This window comes from Parambassis ranga, chromosome 19 (genome assembly GCF_900634625.1).
Source record: "Parambassis ranga chromosome 19, fParRan2.1, whole genome shotgun sequence".
Taxonomy (NCBI): Eukaryota; Metazoa; Chordata; class Actinopteri; family Ambassidae; genus Parambassis; species Parambassis ranga.
Window position 1 is genome coordinate 22,678,506 of NC_041039.1, and position 12,152 is coordinate 22,690,657.

At 44.5% G+C, this 12,152-nt stretch overlaps 1 protein-coding gene and 1 pseudogene across 1 annotated transcript; both read right to left on the bottom strand.

Annotated features, from left to right (window-relative positions):
- Nucleotides 1-4,387: 4,387 nt before the first annotated feature.
- LOC114451954 (high choriolytic enzyme 1-like) lies at nt 4,388-7,020 on the bottom strand. Its single transcript, XM_028430962.1, has 9 exons — nt 6,949-7,020; nt 6,756-6,837; nt 6,247-6,292; nt 5,994-6,146; nt 5,406-5,523; nt 5,080-5,258; nt 4,905-4,986; nt 4,629-4,760; nt 4,388-4,524 (listed from the first exon to the last, which is right to left on the bottom strand). The coding sequence occupies exons 2-8, from the start codon at nt 6,822-6,824 to the stop codon at nt 4,634-4,636; spliced, it is 774 nt and encodes a 257-aa protein (XP_028286763.1). The 5' UTR covers nt 6,825-6,837; nt 6,949-7,020; the 3' UTR covers nt 4,388-4,524; nt 4,629-4,633.
- Nucleotides 7,021-10,252: 3,232 nt separating this feature from the next.
- LOC114451959 (high choriolytic enzyme 1-like) lies at nt 10,253-12,152 on the bottom strand (annotated as a pseudogene).

A 12,152-nucleotide genomic window follows, 5' to 3' on the forward strand; every position in this document is an offset into this window, starting at 1 on the left:
TACCACTGGTCTCTGTGCCCTCATGTTTCAATAAGTGTATAAAGTTATGGCTGTGACCACTTTGAGTGACAGGTGGAGGTCTGAGCTTCCACTCAAGCTCCACCCCTTTGACCATATTTGGATGAACTGGGAGTCAGGCACAGTCAGGTGCTACCAACACGGTGATGGCTAGAGATGGAGGCTGGGCGGGTTCTACCGACATCCTGTAGAGTCAGCGGCTTTGAACAGCAGGCCGTCAAATACAAAATGCTAGTTAGCCGGCTGTGGCTACAAATGGGTTAAAAAAAAATGTCCTTAAACAGCCAGACAGTGCTGTTTTCTGCCACCATTAGCACCAGTCTCTGTGAAACTTCTGCTCACACTGCAGAGCAGACTCCACACTGGAGTCAGAAACTGAAGGATTTCAGACCCAAAGCTTTGAGCGTTAATCTCACAGAGTCGATGCTCAGAGTCCAAAGCTCTCAGTGCTGCGTCTGTTTATCCCAGAGAAGCAGGAGGAGGATCGGGACCCTCCCAGATGTGCCATTTAGGATTAACTGACGCTGATCCAGCCTGGTCATCCAGAATGAGGTTATTAAGGCTCTATTTGGGTCAAATGATGCACGATCCACATTCACTGGTTCACACTGAGGGAGTAAGTGTTCCGTTTTATGTGAGGGGACACACAGAATAACCAGCTGGTCAGTGTTTCATGACACGTTTATGATGATGAAATCAAATCACGGCTAGAATATTAAAAAAACATTCTTTCACCCCACAGAGTGCTGCTTTGATCACACACACACACACCTGTCATTCAGTTTCCTGTGATCCACGGGTCAGGTGTGAACGCCTACCTGTGTGTTACTTCACTCCGTCTCGTCATGTGTCAAATCCCAAACTCATGTCTAAATCTGAGGCAGATCAGTGCGGTGGTCGTGTGGAGATAATCCCTCCCCCTTTAAAGGGGAAGCTCGTCATTAGCCAGCAATTATTGGGGGGAGGGGGGGTTGCCCCACTTCCTCACTTCCTCCTCCTCCTCCTCCTCCTCCTCCTCCTCACTTGAATCTGTCGGACTTTTTTATTCTAGTTCATTGTGGCACAGACCCAGCTGAGGAAGAAGTCACTGAACGTCTTCTTCTCCTTCTCCTGCTGCAGTACATGTTTTGTAATTGCGCGGCTGTTGTTGATGTTTGTGCAACATAATAGGTTTCTTGGCAGCCGAGCATGAAACATAAATGAGCCGTTGGACCAGAAACACAAGCAGGTGCACCAGGTGTCGAGTCATGCTGCCGCACAACCTGAGACGAACTGGTGTGAAGGTCCAAGCTAGTAAGACATTTCAGACCCTGTTTCTTTGTGTTTCCATGGCAACACCTAGAAGAAGGACAACATGGCTCCTGATAGGGAAACATTTGAGAAATGAGACAGCAGTTTTAGACTAACAGGGCTCTCTGTCAGCCCTGACACACACCATCAGGACATCCATACCCACTGTCTCTGTTTCGAAGCAATCAATCAATTTGATTTGACATCTATACTGAGCACAGGGCAAGGTCCAAGCTGCAGTTGCTCCAGTCACCACTAGAGGCTGCTTCAAAGGTGGGGAGCTGTCAAGTCATCCATCTTTGTTTACAGTCTATGAAATCAATCTGAGAGTAATGTGGAATAAAGGTTCTTCTAAAAGTGAGCTCTTTGATGCAGGTGCTTGAAATAACTTAAAATAAAGTCTGGGCCTTCAGGTCAGAGTTTATGGTGTCTGCAGTCATTCAGGTGTCGTCACCATCGTGCAGAGACATGATCCTGTTTCAGCTGCACACACTTTTCTCTGTACAGTAAATGAACTGCAGTAACCCTGAGCTGATCCGCTCTCCACAGAAGGCTCTGACGACGCTGTGATTGACACTTTTGGTTTTCCCTACCTGCCTGATCCTGTTCTCAAAGCCTGCGGGCTGGAACCAGCTGTGACAGTCAGGACTCGCAGCTCAGACTGCAGCTGATAGTTGATATTAGCATTTAAAGGTCTACTGTTTGGCCAGCGGGATTTATTGGGCCACCAAGTATCCACCTAATTCATCCTCTGTTACCGGGGAAACAAAGGAGCCTTTAAAATGGGACACCCTTATTTTATTGTGTGTAGAAAATCACATTTGTCACATTTGCTTCACGCTTTAACCCTTTGTGTCACAGAGCAGTGGAGGTTCTTCTCGGCTGACCCCAGCAGCTCACCATGATGAGCCTTCTACAAGCATCACTCTGACCTGAACGCTGGCTCTGATGTGACTAATTAGGTTTGCAGTAATTGACTCTGACTGGACTGTACAGCGTGGGTGGGGGTGGGGGTGGGGGGTAATGCTCCGTCACAGGGGAAGCTATTGATAGGAGTTTATGGATAACCCGCCTCGGCTGTAACGACGTTAGGAGCCGAGGAACATCTGCGGCGTATGACAGCATGTGAAGGCTGATTCTCGTGGTCTCATGATGAAGCAGCACAGTGTGAGTTATCCTGTTATTTCAGGAGCCTACAGATGGTTCATGGAGTGGAAAGAACTTCACACAAACAGACATGAAGGCTGTGGGACAAAATAATATGATAATAATATGATAGAATGACCAGCAGAGGAGAAAACCAGCAACCAGGCACTGATGGATGGAGCTGGCGGAGTCGGGGGAGCCCCACCGCCTCACTGCTGTGGGAACACTTGGCTCATATTAACTCGCTCATTGTCGGGGCATGCAGCAGGCACAATGACCCCCTTTTTGTGTAGCCGGGCTGCCATCACTGGGGCCCTGTGTGCAGCGGCTCTGCAGAGCCAAAGATCCAGCAGGCAGACAGGAAGGAGCACAAAGAGGGCGAGACAGCGAGCCCCGGATCCCATATCCTGGACACGGCTTCAAATAGGAGGACATGATAGTGACTCTACTGACAGAGAGGAAGTGGAGGGAAGGAGGCGGAGGAGGAGGAGGAGGAGGAGCAGAGCCCGGATCTGGGCCACATCTCCGTCCCTGAGGGGCAGCTGAACCAGACCTCTGTTCAGACTTCTTCTCTCTGTTTCACCACTAACTCAGGACTGAGCAGGTGCTTGTGCTAAATAGTGAAAGGCTGCTTCTTTCAATGAAACCAACCAGAGAGGAAAAGTACAAACACCGAGGGTTAATGCAGCAAAACCTAAAGGGCAATTCTACTCAAAAAATCTGGAGGATTTCAGGAATGAGCAGCACAAAGACAGCACGATGACTCACTGTGTACACACAGGAACACACACTGAGGTAACTGAGCACTGGACAGAAGGAAGCAGCAGCAAGCAGGGATGACAGGAGACACAAAGATTAGAAGATGTCTGTCATGAGGCCGGGTCACAGCCCTCATACTCACACAATGACACTCCTGTTCAGACCATGAGCCGTGTGAGTCACTGAGAAAACCTCCCCTCAGGTAGGAACGTCTACACGTCCTGATCACAGAGCACGCTGTAAGGATTAGGTCATCAAAAAGAAAATACATGACATAAGGAAGAGTTAATGTGAAAACACAACAATGAAATGCACTTCATAGCTGTTATTATTAGTAGTAGCAGAAGAATAGAGTACATTTAAATGAAGGCCGAGCACTTCTGTACTTTAATTTCCCTACTGTTTTACCTCATGTTATTTGTAAGATGTTTTTCATTTTGCAGTGAAAAAGTAAACAGCAACAACAACAAAAAGAAACTATCGTAGGTGCCGGAAAAAAGTAAACAACAGAAAAACTACAGAAAAAAACGATACAGTAAAATATGACAACATTCTCTCGCTAAGATTTAAGTACATTAATTAAGTACAGTTTCTCTTCTCTTTGGAAATATTCGAATCCATACGCCACATGTTTCTGTAAGTGATCACCTCTCATTTCTTATTTACATCAGACTGGACAAACAGCAGCTGATGGACGACCTGCTGGTGCTGTGAGCGTGTGCCGCCTCCTAGTGGATAATAATAAGAAGTCACTGTTCAAGTTTTAAACAAGTTTGAAACAAAGATCATCTGTAGAAACAGAGCCGATCAATAAACAAAAAAAAGAAGCTTCAAAAACAGAAACTACTGCAACGTGATAAGATAAAAGTCGACCGGCTCACCACTTGTTTATTCCCACACTTAGGTTAACCATGAGCAGAAAATAATCCATGACCAAAATAACGTACATTTAATTCACTGAAACTTTGATATTTTTTTTGTTTTTGTAACTTAAAGAACAGTTTTGTCAGCGACTCCATCTTTAACTGAGGACAATAACAGACACCAGAAAGCCAGTGAGAGCAAGGGTTAAATTAAAGTGACACTCTGAAGAGATGGACGTCTGACAAAAAGCTGAACTTGGTGCTTTAATACACAAAAACAGAGAAAAATATTTAAAAGAAGAGAACATTTATTTTCCAGTATATATTTAATATTTAGACACTCAGATGTAAAACATAACAAACTCAGAGTTTATGTTTAATTTATTGAAGAAGATGACAGCAATCATTATTCACTATTGATTCAACAACTGTGATGATCACTGCTCACCTGTTAAAGACAAAATAAACACTTTTTAGACTCTTATGCTATTATGCTAAGAAGGTCTATATATAGATATAAATCAACATATGTTTCAGGACATGGATCCAGACCCTGCTCAGCACTTGTAGAGCCTGTTGAGTCGGAGGATGTCCTTCTGGCTCATCTCAGTGGCCTTGCCGAACTCAACACTGGAGTCGGGGATGGCCACCATGGTGGGCTGGTTGTTCTTGGAGAAGGCGTACCTGGAACCACAGAGTGACGTCATTACCATGCCTGCTTCATAGCATGTTAGCTTAGCATCAAGGAGGGTGCCTAAACTCCACCTGCCAGGACCTTTAAAGCACAATGTGCACAGAAATATTATACCATAATACTGTTTGACCTACTTGCTGTAGTGCATAACAGAGCCGTAGTCGTAGGTGGTTCCCTGGTTCAGCGTGTTGACTTTGTCAAAGTTGTGCTCCTTTCCTGGAGGAAAAAAGAAAGCACAAATCATCGGGGAAATGTCAGACTGCTCCTTTAAGATGCACTTTTATCTTGGTGCTTCCTCTCTGTGCGAACCGGAGATGACGTTCTGCAGCTGCACGCGGATGAACTGGTCACGGTCGGAACGCTTCTGCTCGTGGTGGAAGCCCAGAGCGTGGAGCACCTCATGTTGCACGGTGTCGTGATAAACGCAGCCGGAGCGCTGCAGGGACAGATCCTGGCCATTGCTACGGCGTCCAATGTAGGAGTAGCATCTGTGAAGGGAGTGAGTGAATCATTATGCAAAAAAAGGGAAATACTGTCCCCTACAGGCCAGCCTGTATCTGAAATCTATAAGTTGTAAAATAAGTCTCAGCATCTTAGGATTGCTTTTTAACACAATCTACACTTCTCACGCTTACCCTTTGAGGGACTGGATTTTCAGGTAGTCTCTCTGGTTGGTACGTTTGACAAAACGGATACAGGAGAAACCATGGAAGGACTGCAGACCACGCTCGATGACGGACACCTCCCGAGAGGCTGGACAAAAACAGGATGCTCATAACACAATATCATTACGATGCAGAGATTTCTGCACAGGTTAGCATGCTAACCAGATTGCAGCTGCACTTCCATGTTGAACCACTGGATGGAGCAGTGTGTCAGTCCAACCAGAGAGGAAGGAGTTTTGGTGTTTCGTTTCTAGCACAGAAATCCTTTTATTCCTCCTTCCTGATGTTGGAGGAAGGTGGAGGCTGGACAGGCCATCCTGGTGAATCACTAAAGCCAACCCTAACAGCTGCCATCTTTGTTTTCACAGAGACCTGAGAAAGACTGAGTTCTGGAGGTTTCCCTTAAGGTAGACCGGCTGACCCCATTTTATGCTACGCTAAAACTGCAGCTCTACAGCTCATGGCGATGGCTGCTTTGTCACATAATAATGAGTTTTTATCACAGACACAACAGCGCCCCCTTCAGGAGAAAGCAAGTTAACATCAAATGGAACTCACAGTACACGCTGGAGATGGTGTAAGGCACGTAGACCTTCCCATCGGTGGATTTGGGCCACATGCAGGCCTTGGACGTGCAGGGGTCAGCGTTCCTCTCTGCCTCGGAGGCATAGGCTACATCATCTTCCACGTAGGGCTCACCAGGAGAACGCACTGCACAGACAGGGACCAGAAGAAGACTTTCAGGTTCCTCCTCCAGTGAGGTCTGATGGAAGCGTCATGGCTACCACCTGCTACAGGATGTTTTTCTCACCGATGTCTCTGTTGACTTTGTCAATACGCTCTGTCGTTGATAAAGCCTGAGCGACCTGGAAGGAACAGGAATGTTAAGACTTATTGATCCATCACACAGGCAAACATGACTTTATCTACAGAGACTGAACATGTTTATTTCTGCTGTAAACATGGAGGTCTGTGAGGGAAGACTTGCTTCTGGAGATGCCCCTAGAGGCGACTAGAGGAACTGCAGTTTTGGGCATCAGCTGCTGCTTTATTAGGAGACATTTAACACTCCAAATGTAAATATTTTTTGGTGCACTTCAGGATTAAGGCTCAAAATGAGCTTTTATTTTGAGATTAGCTCAGTGCATATGGTGAATTTTACCAGTTAGTATAAAATTAGTAAACTTACCAAAAGCAGAAATCATTTGTGAAGACAAAAGAAAGACAAAAACAAGTTTAGAGAGAATCAGAACAGGCTTTTATACGCGTATGTATTCATAATCTGGATGTGATGTCACACATAAATTATATATCCCTCACCTCCTCCTCAGCCCAAGCTGAGACAGCCAGCAGGACCACAAGGCCCAGAATGCACCTCAGCGACACCATGTCAACAAATAACCTGCCGCAAACACACAACTTGTGAATAAAATGCGTCCTCAGAGGCTGACCCCACCTTGTACTAACTCATTAGACCTTCCACTGACAGTGTCGGTGTATTAATGGTACTTACTGCTTTCTGTAGGAGACTGAAGCACAGTGAGCGGCTGGAGCAGTGGCGACTTATAAAGCAGCATCTAGCTCCAGGAAAGCGACCTGTTAAGATCTGGGGGGGGGGGCGGGTCTGGAGAAAAAAACTGAATTTAGCTGCTGATAAGAGGCGCTCACCTTGATGCCATATTGCAGATTCCCATAATGAGAGCAGCTGTAATCTTGTTTGAGTTAGACCAGATGTTTCCAGTCAGCACCGAGCTTTCACAGGGGGGGGGCTGAAATCTGACTTATCAGCTATATTAAAGAATTACCATGATGTGAACATGATGAAACCAACAACTGAGATTTAAGTTCTGTTTTACACAGACACAAATATAATATGTTTTATTTATGTCCGATTCAAACGCTGCACATTATGGAGACATGGGCTACATGTCGTTTAGATTCCATGTGTTCTGTGTCAGAGCTCTGCTATAAGATTATATGCAGATTGTCTTTTTTGTGCATCCATGGCATCAAAGGCTAACAGAGCAGATGTGATTGGCCGATCACGATGCAGCCCCCAAATGAGATAAAACTGGGCCTGTAGTCACAGTAATGCTCTTCACAGTAGTGATGGGAGTTTCAGCTCTTCCGGCTCTCTTTAGTGAGCTGATCATCATATTGTAACATTATTTGTGAAATTAACTGTGTATAAATCATAGATGATATCAAATGTGTATTATTTGTATGGGTGTATTTGTGTGTGTGTTGTTTCCATACCCCCACGTGTCCCCCTCCTGCTCGGTGTGGACACCCAGACGTGACCACACACACACACACACACATTTACCACACACAAAAAAAAATAGAAAAAAAGCAGGAAACAACCAGCTCCAGCTCCCAGGTAGGAGCCGGTTCTTAGAGCCACTTCGTTCACAGCCGACACATCACTACTTCACAGCACAAAGAAGACGATTCCCACGTCCAGATTATTTAACCATGAAGTCTGTCCTGTTAGTTTTGTTTCTTTAGTTTACTTTTTACCAAATCTAGAGAAAATACATCTTCATTTATTGTTTACAGTGTTAAAATCATGACTACATAAAGTGTCCAGATTGACATCATAATAAATAATAATGTATAATAACAAGCTGCTGAAGGCTCAAAGCACATTTTATCATCATGCATCACATGCTCGCCATTTTTAGGATGATTCCCCGCCCCCATGAACATGTAGAGATACAGCTGGAAACATACACACACACTCAGGACAAGGACCGAAGTATGGACCCCATGCTATGATGTGTTGTAGGGTGTAATACTCAGATCCAGTGGTGGAAGTACTGAAGCTTGGTACTTAAGTAAAAGTACAGTTACTTAGCAAAATATATACTTAAGTAAAAGTAGAAGTGCTACATCAACAATCCTACTTAAGTAAAAGTCTTAAGTACTTTTAAATGTACTTAAAGTATTAAAAGTAAAAGTACTCACACACCGAATATATATGATTGATTTCCACTGCAAAGGATCTGAACAGGTTAAAATAATCACAGAAATCATCTTAAATTAAAATGGAGCATGTGTAGTTAATGTACATGTTCAGTCCAGAAGCAGCTGTGGACAGGTCTGTGTGTCATGAGGCAGGCTGTGGGCATCAAGTGAACAGAGAGGCTGCTGATAACAAACAGGCATTCAGCATGTTTACTGTGTCAGTGTTCCTGCTGTAGATTCATGTTATGATTCATGTTCATCAGACATTAATGGATGGACCTGTGTTAGCAGACAGCAGCTAACTAGTTAGCTAACTGAGCCAGAGCACCGGCATCATGACTGAGGCTCATTATAGAAACACAGCTGGCAGCGTGACACCAGCTCCATGCAGAGTCTGACCTCACATCAGTCCACACTGTGTTCATCACATGTAACAAGGAACTACAGACACTGTAGAAATCAGTGTTAATTTTGTTGACGAATCATTTTCGTCAGTTTTCGTTAACGACCTTTTTTTGCTGATAAAAGTGAGACGATAAATAAATAAAAACTAACGCACGGTGCCAAAAACGAAGACGAAATGTACTGACACTTTCGTCAACGAATAAAAACGAGACGAAATTATTGATGGAGACGAGATCCAAATTTTGTTTGTGGAAGGGAGGGACGAATAAGGAGACGGCGGAACTATCAGCGGTAAAAACACAACAAACCTGAAGCGACATTTGCAGACGAGTCATCTTAACTTCGGTTCAAAGATACACGTGACAAAATCTATAAATGAAGACACCGCTGCTGATGGTTTTGCAGCATGCGCACTGTTTCTAAGTTGTCACTGAATTATTTTGCTGTAGTTATGGAGGATTCATGAAGAAGGTCATGACTGAACAGTGTGTTCAGGGAGAGCAGCTCACTGTTCACTGGTTCTTAGGTAATAGCAATTAAATAAAGAGGTGTTTGTTTCAAATTACACAAGTTAAAGCTGTGCCTGTTTTTATTGCACTTCAAACCTTAATTATTTCATGAAAACATATATATCATAGAATTTTAGTCGACTAAATCTGCCGTGGATTTAGTCGACTAAAATTCTATGATATATATGTATATACTAAAATTCTTTGATATTTAGTCGACTAAAACTAGACTAAAAGTTAAAAAATGTTGATGACTAAAACGTGACTAAAATCAAATGACATTTTAGTCACAAGACTAAAATAAAAACTAAATCAGAAATTGCTGCCAAAAATAACACTGGTAGAAATGTAGTGGAATAGTAAGTACAGATAACAGCTGCAAAATGTAATGGAGTAAAAGTATAAAGTATGCACTGTTAGTTTTACTTAAGTGAAATATAAATACATAAAAAATTATTTAAGTACTTTCCACCTCTGCTCAGATCTTATGCAGGCTAAACTTGTAGCAAATCCAACCACATTCAGAGTGGATTTGAATTAACCTGTTTACCATAAAAATGGGTTGAAAAGTGTCAAACATACACATAATTTACATAAAAAACTGTATCTTTGATAGATAAAACATTACAAAGGAAAGTATATGATCTGTCACCATCTGCCACACTATAGGAGCTTTGGATACCAGTTTAAAAAACGATGATGTGTGTGAAAATTCTGCTTTTTTGGCAGTAGATAAATGGGATTTTTGACCAAAAGTATGTCACTTATTTCACTATAAGACATAGTGACAGACATCTCTTTGATTAGAGGGCCAGACATAGGGCCAGACATACTTGTCTACATTAAATAGCTAGAAAGCTAAAGTGTTGTATTTAAGTGGGAAGCTGCAGATTTAAAATGTGCACATTTGTTTAGGTACAAAAAACCAGACTCCAGTGAAGACAAAGTAAAGTTTATTATCAGTGTATTGAACAGGTAAACAGACACACTGCTTTCATGTCAGAAGCTGCAACTTGTTGCCGGGCTGCATCCTCCAATCCAAACAAGGTCCGTCAGCGCCCCCTGCTGGCTGCCAGCAAAGACAAAAGAGAACACCTGTGGTGAAAACAGCATGCAGGAGGTGGAGGAGGCCGGAGGAGAGGACTGAACATGAGACTTCAGTAGACAGAAGGTGTGTGTGTGTGTGTGTCTCTTACTGTTCAACATTTGTACAGTGTGTTCAGTCTGGTGATGTCGGTCTTGCTCATCTGAGTAGCTGTGCCAAATGAAACGTTGGGGTTGGGGATGGGCTCCATGGTGGGCTTGTTGTTCCCGGAGAAGGCATACCTGGTTAGAAGAAAGAAAAGGACGTGGCTGACAAATAAATATGCTGCTCTGCACTAAGAGGTGCCGGCTGAGAAGAAGAACCCTGAACACCAACTCAGCCAGAGTCAACCCAAGACCTGCTGAAGGCAGCTGAACCCAGTCAGTAGTGGCAGGGGCCAAAGTGCTCAGAGACTGACGTCCGAGCTAGCAGCTAACTGCTAGCCACTAAAAAAACCACAACTAAACAAACACAGCGCCCCGAAATGGCAGACTGTGGTACAGAAGGTGAGGCATCCCATCCAAACCTGTGGTACTGCATGACAGAGTTGTAGTCGTAGGGGGTGTTCAGGTTCAGAGTGTTGAGCTTGTCGAAGGCGTACTCCCAACCTGAGAGGAAAAAAACAACACAGAGGCTCAGAAGACATGAAGAAGAGGTCTGATTTATCAATGGGTTCGCTTCAGTTCAGGGTGAGGCCGTGAGGTTCTGACCGGACTGGATGTTCTGCCACAGGATGCGGATGTGCTGGTCCCTGTCGGAGCGGCACTGCTCGTGGTTGAAGCCGAGAGCGTGGAGCAGCTCGTGCTGGACGGTTTGGTGGTACAGGCAGCCCTGACGGTCCAGAGACACCGTCTGGGCGTTACCACGGCGACCAACGAATGAGTAACAGCTGCATACGTACAGAGAAATACGTAATTTGTTTAATGGTAAAAAAAAAATCATTTATAATTCTCCAGGTAGAAGGTAGGGTTCTTGTCGGTACCCGCTGTTGGACTGGATGTTGATGTAATCCCTCTGGTTGGTTCTTGGGACGAAGCGAATGCAGGAGACATCGGTGAAAGACACAAGGCCACGCTCAATGATGGAGCGCTCACGAGAGGCTGAGAGACACACACAGAGGACACAGGACACACACACGTGTCATCAAAAACACAACATGTGATAAAATAAGGATTTTAGGACTCATGTTCCATGTTATTTTGTTCCAAACTGTTCAAATATCTGGTGTGAGAAGCCTGGGCTCCTTACAGTAGTGTGAGGCGATGGTGTAGGGGACGTAGACCTTTCGGAGGATTTGCCCCACATGCAGCCACGAGACGTGCACTGGTCAGCGTTCCTCTCATTTTCATTGTCATAAGCGATGTCATCCATGACGAAGGGCTCGTCCGCTGTGCGCACTGTGACAGCACAACAACAACAACAACATCAAATATCAGAATCCTCCACAGGAACAGTGGGACCTCAGCGGGCGGATCGTCTTACCAACATCCTTGTTGGCTCTCCACAGGAGCTCAGAGACAGACAGGTCCTACAGCAGGGACAGAAGGTCACTCAGGTAACTTACTGTGCAGCAGTATATAATGTTACATATAAAGTATCTACAGCAGACGTCCTCACCTCTTCAGCCCAGCAACTGTTGGACGCCACGAGGAGGACCAGCACACCCAGAGAGAACTTCAGGAGAGCCATGTTAGAGCCTGCAGGTCTTCAGTGTCAGCACCTGCCTGCTGCTGCAGCTCCTCTTTATAACAC